This window comes from Brassica oleracea, chromosome C9 (genome assembly GCF_000695525.1).
Source record: "Brassica oleracea var. oleracea cultivar TO1000 chromosome C9, BOL, whole genome shotgun sequence".
Lineage (NCBI taxonomy): Eukaryota > Viridiplantae > Streptophyta > Magnoliopsida > Brassicales > Brassicaceae > Brassica > Brassica oleracea.
In genome coordinates this window covers 40870128-40897149 of record NC_027756.1, presented here as the reverse complement: position 1 = coordinate 40897149, position 27022 = coordinate 40870128, and the positions used below count along the sequence as shown (strand labels likewise).

The window sequence follows — 27022 nt, the reverse complement described above, 5'->3', positions numbered from 1 at the left end:
GTACTCAGGAGGTGTGAAAGCCAGATTAGTACTGTAACTCTTCCCATCCCTACTATTCTTCATAAGACCGAAGCAAGATAGTCTCGGATTACCATCCTGTAATACAGTAAAAACTCTATAAATTAATAATGTTTGAGACTATGGTAATTTATTAATTTATAGAGTTAATAATGATGATGGGTAAACTAGAGAAGTGGACCTGGTCGAACAAGATCCTGTAAGCGTTGAGATCATGGTACAAAGCGCGACCTTTACTGCTGCAATACTCGAGTGCTTGTGCAAGATACAAAGCCACTCTCACTCTCATAGCCCACTTCATTGGCTGGCTATCCCCTGCATATATAACAAATTAAAAAAAAAGTAGAGTGTTGTTGCTAATCTCTTTTTAAAAAAAAATGGATGAAAAGATTTACAGTGGAAGAGATGCTTAGAGAGAGTTTCAAAAGGCATAAACTCAGCAACGAGCAGTCTCTCATCTCCTTCACAGCAGAAACCAATCAAGTTCGCTAACCTCTCGCTCCTCAACTGCCCCACAGCTTTTGCTTCCTCCTAAAAGACCCAATCAAAATGGAAACAGTTAAGCAACTGCAGAGTTACTAATGTTAGCAAAAGGAAGCAACTTTGTACAAGGAATTGACGAGTGTCAGGCCAAGCGGATCTGTTGAAGCGTTTAACAGCGATCCATCGCTCATCTTCGAGCCTGCCTTTATACACGACATTTGGAGCTTTGACGCCGTGTTCGGACACGATGCTGTCCGTTGAGAATCCTGAAGTAGCGGTTCGTAGTTGGTCGAAGCTGAACTCACTAAACGACGCCGAATCGTCATTTCCGTTATCTGTCGGAATTAAAAAAAGAACTCGACTTTTGTTAGCAGAAAGAGAGAGAATGAAAATGCGGTAAAGTTAAAAGACTTTAATACTTAAACCTAGATCAGAAGCGTCGTTGAGAGATGATTTGTGATGTGTTTGCCACCAACAGAGAGATAGCTTAGAGCAACGAGGTCCCATTTTGGGTTTTGAAAAAAGCTTCGAATCAAAAGAGATATGGAAGATTACTTCGTTAAACCCGGAAAGCAAAAACCCTTTTTTCCTGAGTCTGAGTCACTTCTTGAGAGAAAGATTAAAAAAGGTTTTGTTTTTGTGTTTTCTTTTTGCTTCTCGATGAAAAAGGAATCTACGAAAAACTGTGGGAGCTAATTTATACTGCGCACGTAGTGGAGAAGACACTGATGAGAAAAAGGCAGGATATTTAATTAAGCATCTCATTAAAAAACAATTTGTATTATATATTACTGGTATTTTTACATATACACCGCTTAAACGATATTTTATTGGTTTTTTATTTGATATTCAAATGTATCATCTCACTTTCAAAACTTCTTTTTCAACTGGAATTTATTAAATGAACATAGTATATTAACATATTGCATTACGCTGACCAAAGATGTACTAAAACCACCGTTATCAAAAAATAAAATAAAAAATAAAAAAAAAGTCTAAAACCACCAAATCATAAAAGCTTTAAACATTGATATGATGACCCTAAATCAAAAATAAAAGTATGTGTATTTTTATAAATCAAAATACATTGTTTTAAAAATATTGTAGATCGCACCTCTAAAAATATCTAGCTGTATACATTTATTAAAAAGACATGTTAACTCTAAATATTTGAACTTATAAGATTTTTGTGTTCACCAATACGTGCCTTAACAGATTTTGAAATGTGGATTTGATCAACAATTTTACCATTTTAATTAACGTATAATATAAGCGCATTTAAACACACAAGAAAACTTTCCAGCTTAAATGACGCAGATCGGTGACCCAACAAAAACGAAAGAGGTCCACAGAGCATTTTAAACACCAGTCAAAAGCTTTTGTTGACATATAATATATACTATCAATCATCATATGTGTATAATATATTTTTTATTTAACAACTATGTGTATAATTTATTACACGGCGAAATCCCATTTTCTTATAAATTTCGTTTTGCCAAGTTTACTTTATCACATATCGGAATCTGAATCTGTTATGAAATAACTTATAATTTATAGTATCGGGAAATTTAAATAAGAGTAGAATTCAATACCCGTAGGAAGCAAATAACACTTAATATGAGAGAAAGAGTTTATTATAAGGAAGAAGAAGAAGATGTAATTGTGTACAAAAGAGTGAGATGAGTGATGGTATTTATAGTGAGCAACAATACATAAAATATCAAAGATGGTGCTTGATTTGGTAAATGAGTGGGTGATCATAGTGCTTGATAAGTAGATGATCATAGTGCTTGATGAGTAGATGATCATAGTGCTTGAGTTGGTAAAGGAGTGGAGGATCATTTCAAAGTTTATCTTATAACAGTCAGTGATTTTTAACTATAGTATCAGACAGTAAACACACAAAGTTTAACATTTTTTCTTAAAATATACATTATTATGATGTCTTAAAACGAGTTGAGTAAAACTTGAACGGTAGCTTATATCATTTTTTAGAACCGAAACAAGCTGATGATGTGGAAGATATGAACATCTTAAAGACTGAGCTGTGTTGTTTTCAGTTGTTCTAATCTTTTTCTCAATGTGTTTGACTAAACAGGAAAATGCAAATGATAGGAACTTGACCAAATAAAGTAGGCCTGGGTGTTCGGATATCCGTTGGCGTTCGGATTGGGTTTTTCGGATTTCGGTTCTCTTTTATAACACTTCTTAGGTCCCATTCTACTAAATTTACAACTACGGGTCGGGTTTGGATATAACACATCGGGTTCGGATCGGTTTTGTATCACATCATAGAACCCATAAAGTAATCATATATCATTCGGATTCGGGTTATATCGGATCGGTTCGGATATACCCGAAATAAAATCTAAAATTTAAAAGTAAAAAATAAGAAATATATATTTATTTATATATAATTAAGTATTTAAGGTAATTATTTAAATTTTAAATATTTATTGTTAGATAACATATCAAAATAAATATGAAATTGAATATTTGGAGTATATATTCATGTTTCATATAATTATATTGTATATTATTTTGGACACTCAGATCGGTTTCTTAGGATATTTTTTTTCGGATTTTTTGGTTTTTTCGGTTTTTCGGGTTACCCGTTCGGGTTCGATTAATAACACTTCGGGTTTGGATATGTTTTGTACCACCTTACAAGACTCATTCAGATATTTTTTACATTTCAGATCGGATACGGATCGGGTTTTTCGGTTCGGGTTCGATTCGGATTTCGGGTTATGGATATTATGCGCATGTCTAAAATAAAGTTTGATCCAAATAGACTGTGCAACAATGTGGGGGACCCTTTTAGTTTTCTCACAATATTCTTCAAGTTATATATTTAGTTAGCATTGATGAGATAGTTGACCCCTGAGGGATATGGTTTGATATATGTTGTTTCCAGCTTTCTCCGTTTGGTTTTGCACTTTCCCTTTTTAATGTGTATATACCTATATATTGTATTCCTTTAATTACACTAAAATAATATTTAAACGTAATTTTTTTTAACGTCTGATTAATTATGTTATTACAACGATGAGAAATATTACATAGACGATTTTACAGCCGGTAATTCTACCATCATATGAGAATGCACGTCTGACTGCATCACTTCGAGCCATTCTATGAGATCCATGTTCGATGATACGCCATGCACCATGTTGAAGACCTCTTGTAACTATTTTTTTCCATAATCTGCATAATTTGCGTTTTCTGGGATTTGATCCCTAGACATCCCAGTATAAAAGCATTAATGAACTCTTAGTCAAACTCTTAGTAAAATTTGGTATGGTCTTTTTTCCTTTTTAATATTAGGTATGTTCTTTTAGAGTGATCATTCTGCTACATAAGATTTTCTTAATCATAAAACCGATAGTCACTTGTTGAAGCATACAATGGTGTTGGGTGAGCTGCCATATGCGTTTTTCATCAAAAAAGTTTTTCGTTCTACGTGATCTATGGTAACAAAAAAATACAATTGGGGAAATTGGATGGTTATCCGATAAGTAAATACATTTTAAATTAGGTTTGAATTCAAGTTCTTGGAAATTACAAAAATAGTTTAATGAGGTTTTAATTCAATTTTACATCATCTTTTTTAGATTATATCGATTTGATTTATAAATTTAAAACAGTTTCGTTCATTCATTCTGTTTTTAGGATTAAATTGATCTGGCTTGAAGTAAACAATTTAAAATGTTTCAGTCATAACAGTTGAATAAAATAAACTGAGGCTTGCGTTTTATGTTGATATTTATTAAATAGGGTAAATTTGATGAATGACTATATTGGAGAAAATATTAGATTTGTAGTAAGAAGGCAGGGAGAGAGATAGGAAGAAAAAGAAAAGGAGAGAAGTTGGTGAAATATTTGTTTTTTTAATTACTGGATCAAATTTCCCTATTAAATATATACTTTTATTTTGTTAAAGAAAAAATATCTACAAAAAATACATGTGAGTGTTTGATCTTTAGACAAGGTCTAATCCGTATTTCGTTTGATTGTGTTTTTCTATTCCCTTTTCTGTAGAATCATGCATATATGTTATCAATGTATAAATAGTTCAGAGGATCACTAGTTATCTATCATCGATAAAAAATTTCCCCTTCTAATTAGAATCTATCTTCATGCCTCGTTGATTTTAAGCTGCTTAAACAGTGCGACTATTTATAGCATAACATACTACTACGCAGATATTAGCATACAGTCATGCCATAGTTTATTCGAGGTTGCTTCAGTGGATTCGACACTATCTGAATGGTTGGTTGCTATTTATCTATTACATAACAGTGCTTAGGTGTTATAATTAGTGATTACATATATTACAATTCCCTTGTTGTTGGGTATGGGTCTGACCTCCCAAAAGGTCCACATGATAATTGTCCTGACACATGATCAAAACAGATGAGCTCGTCTCGTCGACTCGCGAGCCAGTAGCCGACTCGACTTCGGACTACTTTTAGCCGGTAGAACGAACGACCGAAAGTCTTCGGCTCGACGACTCGGTTCAGCGGCCCGACACCTCGGCCCAATCGTTGAGAAGGCCCGTTACGTCAAGTCGAATTAGGTCAACAGAAGACCGTCTATAAAAGGAGGAGGAGAGACAACGATGAAGTGATCCGCAAATCACCACACACTTACTTTCGGCTAGAAACTAGGGTTCTACATCTTATTCTCGCCGACTTGTATTCTCCGGCAAACCAGCTTTCGCCGGTTCATTTCCTTGTTTTCTCCTCCTTGTAATACGACTGAGCGTTCACTTGATCTAATAAAACACGTCTTTGTCTTGATCCACCGAAGATAACTCATCCTTTTCTCTTTACTAGTTTATCGACGGTCTCGGTTCAAACAATTGTTTATCTTTAAAAAAATGATTGATACTAAGATATTTTCGGAAAACATCCACTAATTAAGCTGCAAAGCAGTAAGGAATACTGATTAAGAAACACACCACCTTAATTTGGGTCCCAACTAATCACCTAACTAACCAACGCAAACTCATACCTAGACGGCTCGCTATATACACATGCATAACCTTATCTATACGCATAAAATTAGAATCTCTGCATACACTTTAGGTGTCACATGGATATTTCTTATTGGATACGAATGTAAATACAAAGAAGTCACTATTAATTGTTGATGTGAATTTTTCTTATAATCATATCTTTTCATAACTCTAGAAAAAGATAAATTAACAATTAACATGTGATATATTTCAAGCATGTAAGTAAATTTAGAAACTGAGGAAATAGCTGTATGTTTTAGAAACTGACAAACTGTAAATGAATTTAAAATCTCTACAACCGCAAATGTTACAGAAAAAATTACTACTCGATTAAGAGTGTTTGCTGATACATCAAATATAAATCTCCATTAATAGCAAAACTTATTTTATCTAAACTTCTTGAGTTCATATAAATTTTTGTTGATGTTTATACATTCTTTTACATCGCCTCAATTACTTTAGCAAACGGGACAGAAGAATACAAAGCATAGTTATGACGTCACGACTCCACACAATCATCATGAATGATGATTGATAAACGTAAACGGAATTCGTTTTTTTTTCTTTTTCACATCAAAGCATCTCCAACCCATTTCTTTTTTTAATACTTAATAAAGAAACTGTAAATAGAAATAGAGATGTGTTTTTGCCAAATATATTATCTACTAAATAATGCTATATTTTCTTCTACTGTATAACAATGCTAATTTTTATCTTTAAACATAGAAGAAAAAATAACATTATTTTAGTATAAAAAATATAGCAGTCCTCTATTATAAAAAAAAATACATTGGAACAAAAGTCTATTTCTATTTTATGGTTTTTATTATAAAACAATAAAGATTGAAAACAATAAAGATGGATGGGAGAGTGGTCTTCCAAAACACTCAAAATGAAAAGAAAAAAAACTAATGAACCAAAAAGAATCCAATACGCAAAATAATAAAATGGATTATACGTCACACACAATCCACAACGTTAACTGGCTTGCTCTCTAGTTAGTACGGGTTATTGGTTTTTGTATTTTAATGGATTTGAAAATCCGAACTAAATCTAGTGTTATTGGTTCTATGATTTTCAAATATGTATTAAAATCATGTGTTATTAGTTTAATGATTCATAAATTCTATATCAAATCAAATGTTATTCAATCGTACGGATTTACTAATATATTTGATTTAATAATAGATTTATTTGAATTTTTTAGTTAAAAATACAAAAACTCAAATCCGAGAAAAAACCTCCGGATTTGCATATTTTACTTGGATTTATAAATACTATATGAATTTTTAAATCAATCAAAATATATAAACCAAAAACAACTTTCCTGTTCTATAAATCCTTTCGTCACATTTCTCCTCCTCTAACCAAAACATTTTCTATTAGGTAAAAAAAAAAAAAATCTCAAAACCACTTATTTTGTTCTTTCTTTCTCTTTCTCTCGGTGTAAGAAAATGGAAGGGAGACAATATTACGCTCCAAGAGAAAACGTAGACGGGAACAGAACAGCCATGGGAGGACCTCACTCGCCGTGGCATTCACCGGTTCCTTATCTCTTCGGTGGTTTAGCTGCGATGCTTGGTCTCATCGCCTTTGCTCTTCTAATCCTCGCTTGCTCTTATTGGCGTCTCTCCGGTTATCTCGACGGTGAGGAAAATCAGAGCAGGGATAGAGATCTTGAAGCTGGAGATGCGAAACCTGAGAAGGAGGTGAAGGCTGTAGCTTTGCCAGAGAAGTTCTTGGTGATTATGGCCGGAGACGTGAACCCCACTTACTTGGCGACGCCGGTAGAAAAAAGCTGTACGTGTGACGATGATGAAGATGAAGATGGTGATGACGTGGAGGGTAATGATCAGGTGGTGCGGCAGAGTAGTGAAAGTAACGGTGCGACACATTGAGAAACAGAGTATGTAAAAGGACAAACAGAGGATCATCTATTTTGAACAGTTCTGAAGAACCTGTATGCATCTGACCCGGTTGCTTCTGTTAACCGGGTCAGGCCAGAGCTCTGCATGATGAGTCTGGCAAATGGAATTGGGTTGTATTCTGATTAACAATGTTTATTTAATCTAAGCTTTTGCATCATTAATTTGTTTAGCCTTTTTATTTGTAAGTTATTATGGAAAATTCCGGAAAATGTAAAATTCCTGAGACTCAAATTTCAATGGAACATTTATTTTATATGTTTGTGATTTTTCTAACTACAAATGTAAAAATAAAATAAAATTGTGACAATATGATAAAAAAGTGTACTGTTATGGTCAAGTCTACTTCATGTTTTTCCGTGGGATTAATGTGACAAGTGGTTCGGCAGAGTCTTCAGGTTAGAAAATTGAAGGCAACACCAAAAACACGTGTGAAGATAGACTGAAGTAAATTCTCATAGGTGTCTCTGATGCGGCGAGGTGAAGCAGTTAGCTTCAAGCCTTCAATCAATGGCCTTTAGAGCAAGCGTATTAAAGAACCCCGGGTTGGGGTTCACAATTTGATTTTTTAATTATTTTTTTATTTATCTTTAGTTTGATTTTTTTTTGTTTTTAATTTTTAAAAAAACCTGGCCAATAGCGGACCGCCACGTGACGTAGAGCCCGCTAAACAGTAATGACCCGGATTTATGCGGAAGGAGCGTAACGAGATGAGTTCACCAGCTTTTATTATTATAATTTTTTTTTTTAGGATGTGTGAGAACTTCCCTCTTCAACTTTTGATGCTCATACTCTTGCTAATTACTAGTTGTGTAACTTATTTCATTTTTAGCATATTTCTATATGTTAATTATAAGGATATTTATAGGTTTTGAGAAAGACGTTAATATCCCTCCGTTTCTTTTTTTCCTATGACATCTTATCTTGTAGTCTTAGCTCCCCAGCTAGGTTTCTACTTTCTTTTACTTCCTAGCTATGCCTTCTTTAAATGTCCATTGGTTTGCAATTTCAAATCCCGTATATATTACGAATAAACCAGAGAAATAGTTAATAAACCAGAGAAATAGTTAGATTTATATACGCACACCGATTTATTACATAATAGTAACTAATTTTTTAGTTATTAAATATATAATTATTATTTTATTATTTCATAATGTGCAGAAAAATATAAAATAAGTAATAAATATAAAATATTTATTCTGCACAAGGCGCAGATCTTAACCTAAGTATGTATCTCTTTAATAATTTTAAATCTTAAACATTTTCTAAATCTGAGGCCAAAATAAAATAACAAAATAAGAATAAACTCAAAAATCAATATTTATATTGTGCAATAACCAAAATAAAAAAAACGACACAAAAATGAGAAAAATATTGAAGATAGATAGGATTGGCACATGAACGTAAACTTCTCGTAACCATAATTAACTTTTAAATTGCTAAATCATGATCTAAAACCGAGCTGACATAGTTTCATTGTAACCAAATAGTAGACCTAAGATTCTTCGGTCTAAACGTTAGGTTCTTATGCGATAAGTGATTTTTTTACTTAAAATATTTTTTAAAATGAGATCAGCACATCAGTAAAAAATTATGTAATTAACAATAAAGTTTTTAAAAATTGTTTAAGGGCAAAATAATTTGATGAAGAATATAAATTTTATTTAACTATACGATATTTCTTAATAATTTTCATATAAATTCACTTTGTGCAAGACATATGTCTTATCCTAGTCAATATATTAAAACAGGAGCACAGAGTTGGACCAAACTTGATTCTAGGTAAAAATTTTAAAAATATTATATAATATATTTAGTACAACTACAATCTATATATTAATAACAACTTATCCTATAATTTAGTATATGGTAAGATTTTAATTAAAGGAAGATATAATCCAAGATTCGTTTATATCCAGGACATTACGTTGATTTTATTTACAAGAAACAAATCACGGTACTTAATTAAATAAATTTTGGTTTTCTCTAACATCTTTAAACATATTACTCAAGCAATAGAAATAACAAAATTAAACTAATACTGATATATAAATAAATTTGGTTTTCTGTAATATCATTTTCTTCATTATTTTGAATAGTAAAAATTTCATTAAAGTCTAAAATAAAAATTTATTTAATTTTATGTAATATTTAAGAGAATATAAAATCTTTAGTCAAAAGCTTTTAAAATATTATCAAATTTCTTTGGGTCTGGATCAACCTGTGTCAAGTCACATGTTAATGACAGGTTTTAAGATTCTTATTGGCTTTTATTGAATTTTTAATTAACAGATTTTCATTAAATTCAAACCGGATTATATATTATATACGGGTCATTAGGTTTACCGCCCTAAACGGCGGATCCGGATCCGGACCAACACTAAATAAAACTAAGGGGACACATATAATTATCTTTATAACCTAAATATGTGGATGATAATTAAAAAAGAGTAGTTAATATCAACTAATATTTTTTACCCAACAATCAAATCCGTGCTTTCAAAGCGCGAATCAAAATCTATTCATGATAACTAAAACGTATTACAAACTATAATAGTGAATTATCCACACATGTTGATTAATAAAAAAGTATCATCATCACAATTGTTCCACACATGAAAATGGAACAAATTTAATTAGATTTAACTTTAAGACACACAAAGTCTCAGCAGGAAACACATGTTGAGGGTGGATGTTAAATGTTACAGTGTTTCTGAACCATCTTGTGATATATCGCACTTAATTGGTTATTAGATCGTGAAAGAAGCTGCGTCTCGATACTTTGTGGCTTCGGCTGTGACAGTTGAAACTCTTGCGATTAAAGCTGCTTTTTTGGAGGCAATATCTTCTCAGTACAGTGAATTAGAATTTTTCTTAGATTGCAAAAACTTTAACACCATGATCAAGTCTAATGGATCAACATTTGAATTGCAAGGAATCCTTCACAACATTCGAGTGTTGAGTAGCTTTTTCCCTTCTGTCTTGATCTCTTTTACTCTTCTTTTGAAAATGTTGTAGCAAATAAACTTTCGAAAACTTGACTCTCTCTAACTCTATGGGAGTGAGAAAACTCTCTCCCTTTATTAAAGTTCCCAAAAATGTCGTGAAAGAAGTTGGCTCAGATTGAGTTTCAATTGGGCCGACTCTAGTTGTATTCACTTTGTCGCTAACAATAAGTTTGGATCAACACTGATCTAACCATAACTAAACTAAATTTTCAATAATCGGGTATTTCAAAACGAAACTTAAAACTAGATTCTAAGGTTTGTGGAAGAATTAGCGGATATTCTTATTGTTTAATGAACCCACACAAAGTTTATATATGTTTGAAATCATATTGAGAGAACTCTAACATAGTTCCTCAATTTTTTGTGATAAACATTTCAACTAGTGAACAACAAACCAGTCAACCATGACTCAATGAGTGATTTTTAATATAACTATCTTACAATATTTTTTTATTATCTTGAAAACATTTCCAATTGTGTGAAGCTTGAAATAAAAAATAGTCAATAAGTCAGTTATATTGTATACTAGTGGTATTTCCGCGCTTCGCGCGAGATGTATTATATTCGGTTAAACATAAGTTCTGTTTGTATATATTTATTGGTTTAGTTATTTTATAAATTTTTTGTTTATTCTTTTAAAACTTCTACTGTATATACTATTTATCATTAAGTATAATTTATGTCTTTTTAGATATGTGCTGAATTGGTCCCAAGCACTTGAAACCATCCATGAATGTTCAGTTTTCAGTTCAGTTCCTATTTGTTTTTCTCGGTTTTTTGTTTTTTTTTGTTCTAGAAAATAGGAACCATTCAGTTATTTATGAAACTTTCTTTAGTTTTGGTTTTGTTATTTTAGTCTTTGGTTTAGTTCAGTTCGGGTACCAATCGTAAGAACCAACTAATTTCCAATAAACTTTTGGTTCCAAATCGGTTCTGATTTTTGGTTAATTTTAGATAATTCGCGTAAAAATCAGATATTTTCAGTTTTGGGATTTAATATCGGATAATCCAGATAAATTTTAATATTGAAACAAAAACTATTTGGATAATTCTTTTATTTCGGATAACACAAATAATTTTAAATATTTTGGATAAATAAATATTCAGATATTTCATATTTTAGTAATATTATTTTTTTTGGTAATTTTAAAACTAAATATAATTTCTATTTTATGTACTCATTCGGTCCTCTGTTCGGTTCTAACACGATTTTAATTTTTCAGTTTCAGAAATATATGAACCGCTCGGTTATTTGTGAAATTTTTCAGATTCATTTTTTTTGTCGACTTAGATTCGGCTTTTTTTTTTCTTAATTAATATGCCGAGGCATAGTTGAAACGATAGTGATAGCGCATGTTTTGTTATTTTTTGTTTGCACATTTTTATTGTATTTATTTGTTGCACATGTTCAATGGTGGCACATGTTTTTCTATTTCATATTTTCGGTTATTTGTTTATGAATAATATTTTAATTTTTTGGTAATTTTATAACTAAATATAATTACTATTTTAGGTTCTTATTTGGTTCTATGATACGATTTTGATTTTTCATCTTCAAAAATATATAAACCGCTCGATTGTTTGTGAATTTCTGTTTAGTTTTGGATTGTCTTTTTTGTTGCATTCAATTCGGTTTTCAGTTCTTAATTTATATGCACGCATAGTTGAAAAGTAAGTGGTGTCACATATTTTGTTATTTTTTGTTTGCATATTTTTTTATTGTAATTTTTTATTTGTTGCGTAATATTGTTATGCAAATAGTGTGTGTTGAGAGGCACGAAACTTAACCCTCATTGTAAATATCTTTTGAAAAATTATGTGTGATTGTGTTTTTTTTTGTGTTGTGCCCTCATTTTGAGAGTGAATGTTTATGATATCTGGGAAGCCGTGTTATGGAAATTTTTTTATGGGGTTGATGTTATTGCATGCGATACTTCATACTTGCCATGGTCCATGAACCGCGAGTCACCATAGAGCCTCCTGAAATTACCAACCATCCATCTCACCTTCTTTGCATTTACCTTTCATCTACCAAGAGCATGTCAACACCCATGAGTTCACCTTCTTTCTTCGCATTCCAAGCCTCCCCAACAGGAGCAATCGCACATCGACTGGTTTAGGACAACGTTCGGCTTTCAATTCAGTTAGAAGTAAGTCACTGTGGCCACTGAAGATAGCTGAACTGCAGAGAGAGGATGCAAATTTTTATTTTTTTGATAAGAAGAGAGAATGTGAAATGATTTGATGGGATTTGTGATTTTTAGTGAATCCAACTATGGTATTTATATTTATAGGTGTAGTTTTCAAACGTTTCCATGGCGGTGTGAGTGAACTAATGAATGCGAGAGAGTGGAGGTAGTGATGAGAACGACATTAATGAGATCATTATAGTGGTTGACTGAATTAAGGGGGAATGCGTTATGTAAACCAACAGTTTTTGTTGGATAATTTGTTCCGACTATACATGATCGAAGAAGGAAGACTTCCGGGCTGAGATTCTGGAATAATGATAGACCCAAACAAATAAATCAAATGCAACATGAGAGTTTCATAAGTAGACAACTCATTTTTCAGAAACAAAAAGTGAAAAAACAACACCACGTGTCACATTTTGGAATAGCCTTCGTTAAGGTGTCATATTGTGGAGCATTTTCGGTCAACTTTATTAGTATAAAGGGGGTGTCAATTAGAATTTATTAAAATGAATTAAATGATACAATTAATAGAGTAGATGTTACATTTTCAATTAAAAGATGGTTTATTTGTGTAAAAAATTTAAAATATTCCAATGCCATAGAACGATCAGGCCGAAGGACAATCCAAAAATGATTTAGCCCCAAAATATCAAGTATTAAATCGTTAAAATTATATTTTAATGTTGGCCTAACTATATGACCCTGAGTTTGAGAGATCAAATACACGTGTGTGTGATGTGTACGGAGGTTAGTGTTGTGTAGTATAAGTCAAACAAAGCCAAGTAATCTCGTGTCCATAATTTCACATGTAATTGTATGATTCAACGTCTTGTTTGTTGATAGTACCTTTTGGTTCATTTCTATTATTACTATTTAATTCATTTTTGCATACTGCATATTATTATAGTGTTGTACTTGTAGTTGGACCTGACTGGTTTAGACGCAACGGTTGTGGTTGCGGGAGTTTGCGGATGCGAGTGGTTGCGGTTTCTAGCGGCTTTAAGAAATTTGTACGACTAGTTCTGCGGTTAGAAATTTGTGCGTTTGCGGGATACTTATGACTGGCTAACAGCCAAATGCAGAAGCGGTTAAATAATAAATTAACAATATTTATATTTTATAAAATTATAAAATATCAAAAATAATAATATTATAATAAATATAAAAATTATATTTAGAAAGTTATAGTTTTAATTTTTTAAAAATTATAGAAAATATTTTTATTTTAAGTTTTTATAATATTAATTAAAGTATAATAGATATATTTTAGTATTTTTATAATTTCAATTTAAATTTTTTATTGAATATTTTTTATTTTTGTATTTATATTGTTTTAAAAAAAAATTATCCTCCCGCGAACGCAAACGCTAGCTGGAACCAACTTTTGAATTTATGAGGTTTAGAGCGGTTTAAAACGGTTTGGAACGGTTTGAAGCGATTTGGAGCGGTTTGAGCGATTGTTGCCAAACGCCAACAACCGCAAAAGCTGCGTTTGCGTGTGGTAGTGGGAAAACCAGTCATACCTTAATGTCTTCTCAAAGTCTATTTCATTGAAAAAGTTAAATATATATCTTCCCTCTTCTGGATTGCCTTCTATGGCTCACACTTTCCTCTACCAACTCTTTGAAAACAATTTTTCATTTCACTTTTTTCGCTACCTATTTTTTAATCATTGATCCCAAACTACCATCTAATCATCCTTTATATGATTTATAAACAAGCTCAGCTGATATAATAAGGTAACGGCCAAAGAGCAACAATGGCTTTGTCAGGAAGACAGAATCAATAGCATGAGATGAGACCACTGAGAACCAAGAACAAGAAACATCCTTTTGCCACTTCACCTTTGCTTACATCACAAATCATCCAACCACATTCACTTCAGAGTCCATCATTGTCTCTAATAATCTACATATTGTTTATATAATACATATTATTAAAGCATATATATGTTTTTAGCTTTAGACTAGAATTAATTTGATTAGTGACTTACCCTAACGGTATAGTTTAGATTAACATTCTGTTGATTTTTCTGACCTATAAATTTTTTTTCCAAGTTTGTAAACCGTTTATGATATTTTAGTTTATTTTATGCTTTGTTCAAAACATTTAATTTCTCTTAATATATTAATTAATGGCTTCTTAAGAAATACTCTAACAAGCCACTCTTATTACATCAATCACATTCATGACTGAACTCTAAACTATTTTGAAAACAACTAGACAAGCATCATATCAAATTTTAACTCCAAATTACTATTTTTTGAACAAACTCCAAATTAAGAATCTAAATTAAAATACAGAAAATGACCCACTAAAATAAATTATTTTTAACCCTCAACCCTAATTAAACTTTCCTTTTTAGCATCTTTTATGCCAATAAATAACTAAATATAAGTTGATTAAAATATCATTGGGCTTATTGCGCTTTATGCTTCTTCGTCAAGACTCATATAGACAGCTAATGATTATCTCATGCAATGATCATCTCTTTTCCACACTCTTTATTAATCTCGAAACGACTATGTTTTTCTTACTATCTCCTCAAGAAAGAAAACATTTTGTTCTTCTTCAAGCGTATAAAAGAATCATTGTGTTCTCAAATATTCCAACCTTTACTAGAGCGAGACAAAGTAACAAATACAAATGATAACTTCTTCAGAAGAGGGTAGTAACAAGATCCTTGTGGCAATCTCGTTGGATCGCGACGAGAGCCAAAACGCTCTATCTTGGGCCATCAATGTTCTTGCTAAACCAAATGATACAATTGTTGCTCTTCATCTTCTTGGTAAGTGTGTATATACCTGGTTTCCTCTGTTTTTTTTTTTCACCTCCTAATAACGTGTAAACTATTGTCCTTGTTGCAGTTGGTGAAGAGCCAAAAAAGATTCCGATGAAAAAGAAGAAGAGGATTCAGATTCGCCGTGCCAAAGCTCATGTTATCTCCATGCTTGGAGAGTTCGCTTACACTTGTTGCCAAAACCAAGTACGACCAAATTTTATTTATTTTCCTTATTTGGCGCATAAAAGGATTTTAAACCGAAACAAACCGTATTTGGATAGACTTACCATAAACAAAACCCGGATTACGTTATAATTTTCAAAATTCAGAGAACTGAAACTTCAAATCCTTTAGAAAATTTATAAAGTTAAAAACATCGGTTTTGAACAACGTTAATTACTTAATTATGATATCACAACGTTAGCAATATATATTACAAACGGGTATATTCTTCTTCTTTTTCTGGTCAAATCAAAATTTATTTTTCCTAATTAATAGGTGAACTTGGAAGCCAAGGTAGGGTTTTGCTCAAAAATCGGAAGAGGACTAATCAATGAAGTCAAGTCAATTTCTGCTCACTATCTTGTTCTTTCCCGACCAACCAGTCACGCATTCAGGTAATGAACCGGACATTTTCCGGTTAAGTTTAGAAACTCATGGTTCCAATTCACAACCTTGTAGTTGTAGTAATAACTCGTTTCTGTTTTTCTTGATTTAGGATATGGAATGAGATCACAAGGTATGTCTCGGACTTTGCTCCGTCAAGTTGCTCTATTGTTTTTGTCGGAAACCCAAGAAAACAGCATAAAGATTGCTACTCTGACTCTGATATTTCTCGAGGTTAGATTATAATAATATTTCGTTTATGTTTGGTACTAAGATTTATTCATAGGATGCAAAGACTAACAACTATGTTATTATCAGACATAAAGAGTGAGAAGTATTCACCGCGCAGCGTACTAAGCATTCTATCAAGAGATCTGATTAGCTCCTCAGGCGATGATGCTTCAAGTTTCATCAGTTCAATGGTTTCTTCTAGCGTCGCTTCTCCTTCAGACAAACCCAAACATAGGCCGATGTCTCCCTATAGATTAATATCTTCACTTATCATGAACTCTCCTTTGAGGAAATGGAGAAGAAACGAGACTAAGAACAACCCTAAACCTCTAATCCAATGCTTTACTTACAACGAGATCTCTAAAGCCACAAAAGATTTTGATCAAGGTGCATATTTAAGGGACCAAAAAATTTAAAATTTTTGGAGCAAATGCATCAACCCATGACAAAAGAGGTTGAAACTAAAAAAAAAAAAAAAAAAAAAAAAAAAAAAAAAGAGGTTGAAACTTTTTTTTTTGTAGCAAAATAAGTAAAATAACATAATCTATGCGTTTGGCTGAATTGTAGAGAACATAGTAGGTATAGGAGGATACTCTGAAGTGTACAGAGGAGATCTATGTGATGGGAGAAGAATCGCAGTGAAGAGATTAACGAAAGAGAGTGGTGACATGATCAAGGAAAAAGAGTTCCTTACGGAACTCGGAATCATAAGTCATGTCTCTCATCCCAACACTGCCCTTCTCTTAGGTTGTTGTGTTGAGAGAGGTCTCTATCTTGTCTTCAGGTTCTCTGAGAACGGAAACTTGTACTCCGCCTTACACGGTAATCTAACTTCATATAACTTTCATGTTGTAATTAAATTATCATCATATTCTAAAGACTATTAGTTTTAACATTGAATAATTAATCGGAACAGAGAAGGAAAACGGGTCGTTGGATTGGCCTATACGGTACAAGATTGCAGTTGGAGTTGCTAGAGGGCTTCATTATCTTCACAAACGCTGCAACCATCGGATCATTCACCGTGATATCAAATCTTCCAACGTTTTACTTGGACCTGATTTTGAACCGCAGGTGAGCTTTCTTGTCATGCAAGCAACTCGGTTTTGGTATATATATATATATATATATATATATATGTGTGTGTGTGTGAAAACTGGATGTGATTATGGTTGAGCAGATAACTGATTTTGGATTGGCGAAATGGCTGCCTAACAAATGGACTCACCATGCGGTTATACCTGTTGAAGGAACGTTCGGTTATCTAGCACCAGAGTCCTTAATGCAAGGAACCGTAGACGAGAAAACTGATATCTACGCATTTGGTATTCTCCTTCTTGAAATCATAAGTGGACGAAGGCCGGTGAATCCCTCTCATAATCACATTCTCTTATGGGTATGATTCTACTCATACTTACTTACTTGCCTTGGAAGACAAGAAACATAACTCTGTCGTTGACTTACAGATTTCATTGTTGACTTTTTATCACTAACAGGCCAAGCCGGCGTTGGAGACAGGTAACACAAGAGAGTTGGTTGATCCGAAACTGCAAGAAAAGTATGATGATCAGCAGATGAATAGGCTTGTCCTTACAGCCTCACATTGTGTCCAACAATCACCGATATTACGACCAACCATGACTCAGGTTGGTTACATGCATATTTAATATCAAATCTTATATATTAGGGGCCAAACGATCCAAAAAGTGGATTTAAATGGATTTGGTTTTGTGATTTTGTATCGTGTAATTAAGGTATTAGAATTGCTCACAAATGGGAATGAGGCTGAGGTTGCAAAGAGCTGGAGAATGCCTAAGGATATGACTAATGGCGATGAGAATAATAATGAATGGGATGACTACTCTATGTTACTCGGATATGATGTTCCTTTGGATTCTTCCATTTAATATTTGTTTTTTTTTTTAAATCTAATAGTATCTACTATCTCTCTTCATAGATTTTTTTCTTCTGTTAATTTTTTGTATCATTATGAAAATTGAGGGGATCATCCATCATGTACCAAATTTCACAACTAATAGAAATAAATTACTAATCATATACCTTCTTAAGTTTAAATAATAGAATAACCATTTGATGTAAAAACAACTAATTAAATATAAAAAAACATTATATTTTATTTTCCTTTTTGAAGAAATTTTAGTAACAGAATTACACACAAAACTTAGAAAATACTCTATTTTCACTTTTTAATATAAAGAACTAAAGCAACTCCAAATACAAGGACTAAAGAGTACTATAAAATCAATTAACGGTTAGCCAAAACGAATCCCAACACCTTTCTTTAGAAAAAAATCTCTTTTAGATTAAGAAAATATCATATTACATTTGTTATGTGTGTATAGAATAAGATACATGATTTTTTGTCGTTATCGGAAACAAGTGATTTGATAAAAGAAGATAAAAGCAGTGGCACTTTAATCCAATAAGAAAAGAAAGCAATAGCATGGATCTAAACAGAGACAGTTTTTTTGGTGGGATTTGTAACATAAAATTCAATAAGAAAAGAAAGCTATGTATGGACGTAAATAATGACAGTTTCCTTGGTGGAATTTTTTTTGTTTTTTTCTGTTGGTAATCTCGTTGATGGAATTTGTAATAACATGTATATAATCAGGACCCGCCCAATCTAAATTATTGACTAAAGCAAAAATAAATTTTGGCGCTCCATGTACTTCAAACCAAGCACTTTTAACTCATGTTAAACAGCACACAACCACTAGGATACATGCAATTTTTGGTATTTGTGATGCCCATATATATATAGTATAATTTGGCGCCTAAAATTTATTTTTTCCCAGCTTTAGATCAGGGCTGGCACTGTATATAATAATGACATAGTTTGATACATTAGTTTAGATTAAATATAACTATATATTTTTAGCAAAAAAAAAAAAAATTATATTGGCATTGAAGCCAAAAGATAGTTTGGCTTTTTCTTGTCCTGAGTTCTACTTTCAAGTAAATTCTTAACAGAAATAAGCTAGACATGTGAAAACAATTTCGCCAGGGTATGATAATTCACTTTATTAGCCTTTTGCATTAACAGTATGTTCATCAAGTGGAAGATGGGAACTGTTAGGATATGGGATACGGTGCAGAAGTGGACCACGAGACAAGCACTTGGGCCGGCGATGCACGTGGTTAGGGTGTGGTCGGACCCTCCACTTGTCCCCTCTTCGACCCACGCCATGTCGAACCCTCTTTGGGCCACGCAGGTCCCACTTTCAAGGAGCCAACAAATAATTATCTTTTCATCCCAATTTACTGGTTCAACTGTTACCAAGTTTTTTCCCTTTAAACGTATGACATTGTGCGTCTTTATTACTTCTTCTTTTTTGTATAATACTGGTGGGAGTTTACATGATTTAAAGATTGCTTGGTTTGACAAAAGAAAAGGTTTCCAAAACTCATGAGTCATGAATATAAAGTTATTATTACTTATTTGTTAATATTTTCTATACATGTCATCTGAAATATGAGTCTGAATGGCAATATGCAAGACAACTGTGGTGCAGTCATAATAATAACAAAAATATATATATCCATAGGTATATATAAAAAGAAATTTTTGTTACTACTAACTACGGTGCAGTGCGGCTTATAACATTCAGAGTCTATATATAAGTATTTTGTTATAGAGAATATAGTGTCGCCAATCTTGTAAAGTAAATAATCGATAAAAATTTATGAACTTTCAATATGATTGAGATGTAAATTCATTCGAATCTCGCTAAATATAGTGAGATATTCAGATTGCATTTTCAAAAGTAACTGTGTAACCACAGCTTTCTTAGAGAGACTTCAGCTGAATAATAATTTCATTTATATTGCCATGGTCCTATAATTCGAAATTGACTATTTACAAATATTAATATTTTATGTCAACCCATTCTATATTAATACATGCGCTGTTGTTTACTTCGTTTCACTTCTCTCAGGTATAATATAAGGGCAAGTCCAACGGAAGATTAGAGCATGTTTATCTAGGGTCGTTAGTGAATTTTTTAGTGCGTGGACCCACAAAAAACTTTTAAAGATCGGTTACAAAAATTACTAATTAAGAATCGATTTTAGTGAGTTTTTTACGCTGTTCGCGGGCTCCACGTTTGTCAGCCTGCATCTGATAAGCTGATGAAGTATATCACAAGTAGCATGTTGGAGCCTCGTTTATCTTCTTCTACGTAGCTTGATGAAGCTACGTTTCTCTTCTTCCAAAGCTCATGAGCCAATCATATAAAAGTCAGAGAGGAAGTCACGTGTTCTTCGCTTGGAAATCACGTTTCTCTGCTCGTGGCGGTCCGCGATTGGTTTGCTTTTTAATTTTTTATTTTAAAAAAAAAAATCTAATAAACCCAAATAGATTTCTTAGGGATAAACATGGTCTTGTAATAGGGTTCTTAAAGCCAAAAAATATAAAAATAATGATAAAACAGAAAGAAAAGCAAGAGGCAATTCTAAAAATAAGCCTGTAAGAAGCGCCTCTGATACTCATTTTGCCATTTGTCAATCTTTGACTGGTTTACTTTTTTTTTAACTAAAAAAAAATTGACAAAAAAGTTATGGATGAATAAAATTATTATTATTATTAGGATTAAAAACTGTCTTTTAGATGTTGCCCGTTGAGGGTGCTCTAAGTCCATTGTCTTTAACAAAGATGATTGATCTAAGAGTATCTCCGACAATGAATATGAAGAGGGATTTTAAGTATTTAAAAAAAAATAAGAGAAAAGACAAAAAGTTTTAAACTTAGAGGTTTTTAGAACCTATTAATAACTCCAAGCAAAATACACATATCATCATGTAAAAAAAAAATTAGTGTTTTTATTGACTTAAAAAATATATATAATTTACTAACTATAATAGTAATATTCTTGTTCTTTTAGAAACTTATATGGTTTCTCATTGTTGGAGTTGCATCAGAGTGAATGAAAGGTCAAGGGAACAAGCAGCGGATTGAGCTATAAGACAACTACAATGAAATATACATTTACACAGGAGTTATAAGAGCTATCATGCAGACTTAAACATGTGTGAACAAAACCAGATTGAAACTGAATTGGAACTAATAAGCTTAATTAATATATAAGCATAAGATTAATATATAATAGACAATGAGTTTGGTAGAATTCACCTAACAAGCTTAATCCAAGATTAGTTGTGGGAAAACCCACCGTACTTACCCAATTTATTCGTGACACTCAACATCAAACTTTTAATTATTTGATTTCTGTTTGCTTTAGTTATATGTATTGTCATAACTTTGTTCTAATGCACTATTATTAACGTTATTATGATTTTATATATGTGGCTCCAAAGCCAAAGCATTTCCTACCCACTACTTGCATATCTTAAGCTGACTTCCTATAAAAATATCATGCCTAAAATGCCCATTGCATCAAGGTCTCTATTGGACGGCACATGTCTCATTCAACTATTGTAATCCAGATTACTAATCATGGGTATTTTCACTTTCACGAAACTTGATATAGATTTTATAGATGTAACTATCTGCTTACAAGAATGCAAGTGTACATGTAGTTAGCAAATTCATTATGATATGTATACAGAAGTCATGAACTAATTGCAAGGAAGCTACGACATAACTTTTAAACTATGAAAACTCAAATTAATGATGCAACATCATATGAGACGTATAAAATCATTATACTAACTGAAAATATCGACTACTTCGCATTTTAATAGAATCAAATATATAATCACTGTTGGAGATAGCACAAATCAGAAAATCACCGATCACTTACGACAAAACATCATAGTTCCGTTCCAACTGACTTTGACTTTGACTTTATCTGACAATAATGAATAATCACGTTATTGCATAGAGATAAGATTGGCTCTACATAAACTCAAAAGGCAAAGTCTATGAAGTTTCGGACAAAACCATTAACTGCATTTTTCACCACTTTTCTACCCATTCCCGAAAAATCGAACTTTTTCGCCCGACTCTTATCACTCTGCGAAAGTTCCAGAGATATTGGAAGATGCAATATATAGTACTAGTATATACGAATCTCAAATTATTGGAGTAGTTAACTCAACGGGAGAAAAAACATATATCTTTGAACGGTATAGATTGGATCGTCCGTTTTACATATACGTAAAGATTGCATGAAAGGCAACGTAAATAATTAAGCTAACCAAGATTGTATTATGTACAAGTCTTATCGACCTCCAAATTCCGGTTATCGTTATATTTAATTTAATTTAATTATAAAACAAAATACTTAATAAACCACGTCGTGGTGGTCTGGTGGTTTCCACTAGAGGAAGATTTACCATATTGGTCCAGACCAGGGATCGACTCTCCTCTAGTGTGAAATTATTAGCTCCACATGTGGCCACGCGGATATGGGGCCATGCTTACGGTCCATTTGAATATCCGGAAGATGATCCATCCGTGGGTTGCACCTCCCATCCGGAATTTAGGTCTGTGTCTTTAATAGATCCGGATTTAACCCTTTTAGTTTATAAAAAAAAAACTTTATAAGGATTTGAGGTACATGTAAACAATTAAAAAGTCAAACTCCACCTAATCTCCGTTAACAAATATAGCGACAAGACAAGAGAAAAGTGTCAATGTCGACCCCAACAAGTTAGGTTGTGCCAAATACGGCCCCGAACAATTGATCAGTGCCAAATACAATCTCAACTCAATTATAATTCGAAAAAACTACTTAAACTTCTTAAAATGTGCTTAAATCTACATTGACTCTAACAGAAGTTAGTCAATCGTTAACAAGATAAAACGACATCGTTTTGATATACGAGGAAATGTGCCAATTTCAACCCCAACACTCTCAGTCGTGCCAAATAGAACCCGAACAAATGGTCAATGCCAAAACTGACCTCAACTTAACTATAATTTAAGAAAACCTACATGAACTTCTAAAACGTGCATAAATCTACATTGACTCCAACAGAAGTTAGTCAACCGTTAACAAGATACGGCGACGTAGCTTTGATATATATATATGTTCATTCCGGGACTCAAACCGTGTTGTGGTACCCTTTTAAAGGGGCACACTATCAACTAGATAAATGTAACTTTTTGAAATATTATTAAAAATTTAAAATTATATAAACTAGTATTCTTCTTCATCTTATCAATTTAAAATTTTAATGATATTTGTTTCTGATTTATATAAATGCATTAACATATTTTTTATTTATCATATCTGTAATAAACTTATATCTTACTAAAATATAAATAATAAAATATTTATTATTATACGATCTTAAATATACTTAAAACTTTGAATTTATTTATAAACTTTTCTTATATAAGTTACTTTTTAAAACTTAGGTGGACATTTTTTTTATTTGTCAAGGTTAATATTATATATTTTTGATATTTTGTTCAAAATTGTTAAGAGGTTTTTTACCTTTCTTTCACTAAGATATCTTGTACAAAATATTAGACATATTAAACAATAACTAAAATATATAAAAGCAATCACCAATGTTTTAAATTGGATAAGATGAAGAAGAATAGTAGTTTATATAATGGGGAATTTCAATTTTTAATAATATTTCAAAAAGTTACTTTAGTTTAGTTGTTAGCGTCCCCCTTTAAAAGGGTATCCCGACCCGGGTTTAAGTTTTAGAATGAACATATTTAATATATATATAAAAGACGATCTTGTTAGTTGTTGACTAACTTCTGTTAGAGTTAATGTAGATTTAGACACATTTTAATAAGTTTATATAGTTTTTCTTAAATTATAATTGAGTTGAGGTCGTTTTTGGCACTGACCATTTGTTTGGGTCCTACTTGACACTACTGAAATTGTTGGGGTCGAAATTGACATTTTTCCTTGTATATCAAAACGACGTCGTTTTATCTTGTTAACAGTTGACTAATTTATGTTAAAGTCAATGTAGATTTAGGCACGTTTTAAGAAGTTAATATACTTTTCAAAAAAAAAAAAACGTTAAAATAATTTTTTTTGAATTATAATTGGAATTGAGATCGTATTTGGCATTAATTAATTGTTCGAATCGTATTCGACACGACCAGAATTGTTAGAGTCGAAATTAGCACTTTTACCACGAGACAACATCGGCCAATAGAGAAATTCTAATTACCAAATTATATTATTTTATAAAACTTTTGCTAGAGCATTCATAAACGGAGAGGAAAGTTACAGTCTTACAGTGGCAGTGAGAGAGACGGTAAAATAAAAAGTAAACCGACGAAGCTGTAGAAAGGATAAATTGTTTGTCTAGGGTAAGAGACTCACTATATGATAATACAATACAATACACCAAACGGTAAAATCGACGGTGGAAGGAAGGGGAGTATACAGGTGATGATTCGTTAAGACTTCCAACGTAGATTAGAATCAGAACGTTGGTACGACGCCGTACTGTGCGGCTGAAGCGTAAACATGGCTCGAGAAAACGTTGTCGTTTTCAGTCTCTGTACGTTTCGCGAACCGGCCTTTGATCCTTGGCCGTGACTCCGCGTAAGCTTTCCTTGAAGCGTAACGGATCGTCTTCTCGAACTTCCTGTTCTTTCGCTTCTCTCTGTACCTTAAAACCCTAGCCTCCCTGTTCATGGAGCTCGCTTGATCGCCGGTGGTCGCCGTCGAGGCCGTGATCGTGGTGGTGCTCCGGTTAAACGGAATCGAGATTTCCGACGAGGTGTTTCTGTCGGGAACCACGCCGTATTCCAGAGACGAAGTCGAAACCTGAAAGCAAAGATCGAAGTTAAGTGAAAGTTTCAGACTTTAAGCAAGTTTCAGAGGAGTTTAACGGAGGGGAGCTGCTTACACTGTGGCTGATTGATTGAGTTGGGTAGGTGAAAGCAGAGAGCTTTGATCTGCAGAAATCTATGTCGAAGCAGTGATCGTTTTTACTCAACGGAAGAGGCTCTGTTTTTGTCTGAACGGGGACAAGGCTGTCTGCTCCTGCGTTGTTATGCGGCTGCTGATGATTGAAGGAGTTTGGATACTCGAAGTCTATGAGTCGATCGAAATCAGAAAACATGAACTCAGAAGATTTCATTTCGGGTTTTGCCGGTTCGCTGAAGTCGTTAGGAAGCAGCCACGGGCACAAACCGAGTTCGTCGGAGTTACCCATCACCGGAACGGCAGTTAAATCCACGGTGGCAGACGACCCGAGGACCCCAAACGTCGAAGCTGAGATTTTGGCGACGGCGGTTTCAGCTGAGTCGAAGAACGACTCGACGGGGACGCGTTCATGGCGGCTAGCGAGTGGGTTAGCGGAGTGGATGTCGGAGTCGCAGGTGACGCAGAGAGAGGCGGCGTCGGCTTTGCAGGTGACAGCGGCGGGAGCTTGTTCGCAGACTTCGCAGAGAAACACGCGCTCGTGGCGCGTGTAGGAGTGGATTCGTGTGTCGCAAGTGAGGCATAAGAAAGCTGAGTCAACTCGGCAGAACACGGCTGCGGATACTGATTGACAAGCGTCACAGAAACGCACCGCCGCGCCCCACCCGCCGGAGATTGATTTGATGTTCTCTAAGCCGAATCCCATTAACTTCTCTCTCTAATATTCTTTTCGTTCTTTCTTTCACGAGAGAAAAAATCTCTCTTTGAAGTTTTTGGAACTCAAGCTTTGAGAATGTGTGAGAATTGGGTATTTGATTTGCTTGGATGATTTGTCATGTCCAGTCAGACAGAGCAGCCACAGTATGTCTTAACGAATTGTTACTTGACACGTGGGATAATCTCATCCACATGAAAATACGTTTTAATTTTAATTAATAACTTAATTTTTGTTTCCTTACGCATGAGAAATCGTATAAACGAAAATTAGGCTGGCAGCTAAAATGAATCAACGAATTAGGCTGAATAATGCAACTCAGAAAAGGAAGAAATTGTGCTAAACATTTTCGTTTTTGTTAATCTTAAATTCTAAATCGTTAACTTCGGATTAAAAACCAGCAGTTTTTTTACTTTTGGTTACCGATTGAACTAACCGTGGTTGTGTTTGTAGTGATAACTGATAAGTTAATTCTAATTACCGTTTCAACCCAAATAAAAATGTCAAATATATATGTCTACATATATTATATGCAGAAAAAATTCTACAAATTAAAAATGTTGGGACTTTGGTATTTTATTAATTTTATTAATTTATAAAATTATTAATTTACAAAAAAAAATCATTTTTAGATTTTTCTATTTTAAAATATATTTTTATAAAATAAAATAAATATATTTGATTTTAGTGTATATACATTAGTTAACTTTTTGAAACGTGTCTCTTACATTAGTTTTAGGGTGTTTTTCAAAACCAACCCACAATTTCTGGTCAAACCCAAAACCAACCTTTTTTTTTTGTCATTACTATTCATCAATAAAATTTTTATACTATCCATATGTTTTTGAATTATTCACAAAATTATCATTTTTATTTAATTTTTTATTAATTTCGAAATTAACAAAAAACCAAATACACCCTAACCATTTCTTCTTATTTACAAAAATGCCATCATCATCAATTTTTCCAACCACCATGAACCACCATTTTTGAGCTCAAAAATTCAAGAATTCAATTTTCAACCACTTTTTTTCTCTTTCTAACCCAAAAAACTTCATTTCCTCTCATCTCTTCTACATTTACATCTAAAAAACTCTCATAACTTTCATTTTCATAATCACAAACTTCATATTTTCGAGTTTCTTCATTAGTGAATAGTCAAATATGTTTCTTTTTGCTCATATTTGGAGTTTGGACGGTTG

At 32.8% G+C, this 27022-nt stretch overlaps 4 protein-coding genes across 4 annotated transcripts in view; 2 read left to right on the top strand and 2 right to left on the bottom strand.

The window, feature by feature from the left end:
- Positions 1–1208, bottom strand: part of LOC106315016 (probable serine/threonine-protein kinase At5g41260) — an 8414-nt gene extending 7206 nt beyond the window's left edge. The window contains exons 1-5 of the mRNA XM_013752797.1: positions 927–1208; positions 628–836; positions 414–549; positions 200–333; positions 5–96 (exon numbers count right to left, since the gene is read on the bottom strand). Coding sequence (XP_013608251.1) covers positions 5–96; positions 200–333; positions 414–549; positions 628–836; positions 927–1008 — 653 coding nt within the window. The 5' untranslated portion in view covers positions 1009–1208. The remainder of the gene's footprint in view (positions 1–4; positions 97–199; positions 334–413; positions 550–627; positions 837–926) is intronic.
- Positions 1209–6888: 5680 nt separating this feature from the next.
- LOC106316054 (protein GLUTAMINE DUMPER 3-like) lies at positions 6889–7707 on the top strand. The gene has a single exon (XM_013753917.1). The coding sequence runs from the start codon at positions 6979–6981 to the stop codon at positions 7420–7422; it is 444 nt and encodes a 147-aa protein (XP_013609371.1). The 5' UTR covers positions 6889–6978; the 3' UTR covers positions 7423–7707.
- Positions 7708–15214: 7507 nt separating this feature from the next.
- LOC106316439 (probable receptor-like serine/threonine-protein kinase At5g57670) lies at positions 15215–18272 on the top strand. Its single transcript, XM_013754330.1, has 10 exons — positions 15215–15443; positions 15523–15641; positions 15936–16054; positions 16156–16277; positions 16362–16661; positions 16842–17096; positions 17191–17348; positions 17455–17670; positions 17771–17920; positions 18029–18272. Exons 1-10 carry the CDS (start codon positions 15302–15304, stop codon positions 18179–18181), a joined length of 1734 nt encoding a protein of 577 aa, XP_013609784.1. The 5' UTR covers positions 15215–15301; the 3' UTR covers positions 18182–18272.
- A 6117-nt stretch (positions 18273–24389) lies between these two features.
- LOC106319197 (zinc finger protein CONSTANS-LIKE 5-like) lies at positions 24390–25941 on the bottom strand. The gene is made up of 2 exons (XM_013757454.1): positions 25089–25941; positions 24390–25006 (listed from the first exon to the last, which is right to left on the bottom strand). The coding sequence occupies exons 1-2, from the start codon at positions 25809–25811 to the stop codon at positions 24659–24661; spliced, it is 1071 nt and encodes a 356-aa protein (XP_013612908.1). The 5' UTR covers positions 25812–25941; the 3' UTR covers positions 24390–24658.
- Between the last annotated feature and the right edge of the window lie 1081 nt (positions 25942–27022).

What these genes read in the sequence shown, in the direction of transcription:
- LOC106316439 (XM_013754330.1), top strand. Translation starts at nt 15,302, where the DNA reads ATGATAACTTCTTCAGAAGAGGGTAGTAACAAGATCCTTGTGGCAATC. An exon ending in TGTTGCTCTTCATCTTCTTG is followed by an intron (nt 15,444 to 15,522) that starts GTAAGTGTGTAT and finishes TCCTTGTTGCAG; the next exon opens with TTGGTGAAGAGCCAAAAAAG. An exon ending in CTTGTACTCCGCCTTACACG is followed by an intron (nt 17,097 to 17,190) that starts GTAATCTAACTT and finishes TAATCGGAACAG; the next exon opens with AGAAGGAAAACGGGTCGTTG.
- LOC106316054 (XM_013753917.1), top strand. Translation starts at nt 6,979, where the DNA reads ATGGAAGGGAGACAATATTACGCTCCAAGAGAAAACGTAGACGGGAAC.
- LOC106319197 (XM_013757454.1), bottom strand. Translation starts at nt 25,811, where the DNA reads ATGGGATTCGGCTTAGAGAACATCAAATCAATCTCCGGCGGGTGGGGC. An exon ending in CTCAATCAATCAGCCACAGT is followed by an intron (nt 25,007 to 25,088) that starts GTAAGCAGCTCC and finishes CTTTGCTTTCAG; the next exon opens with GTTTCGACTTCGTCTCTGGA.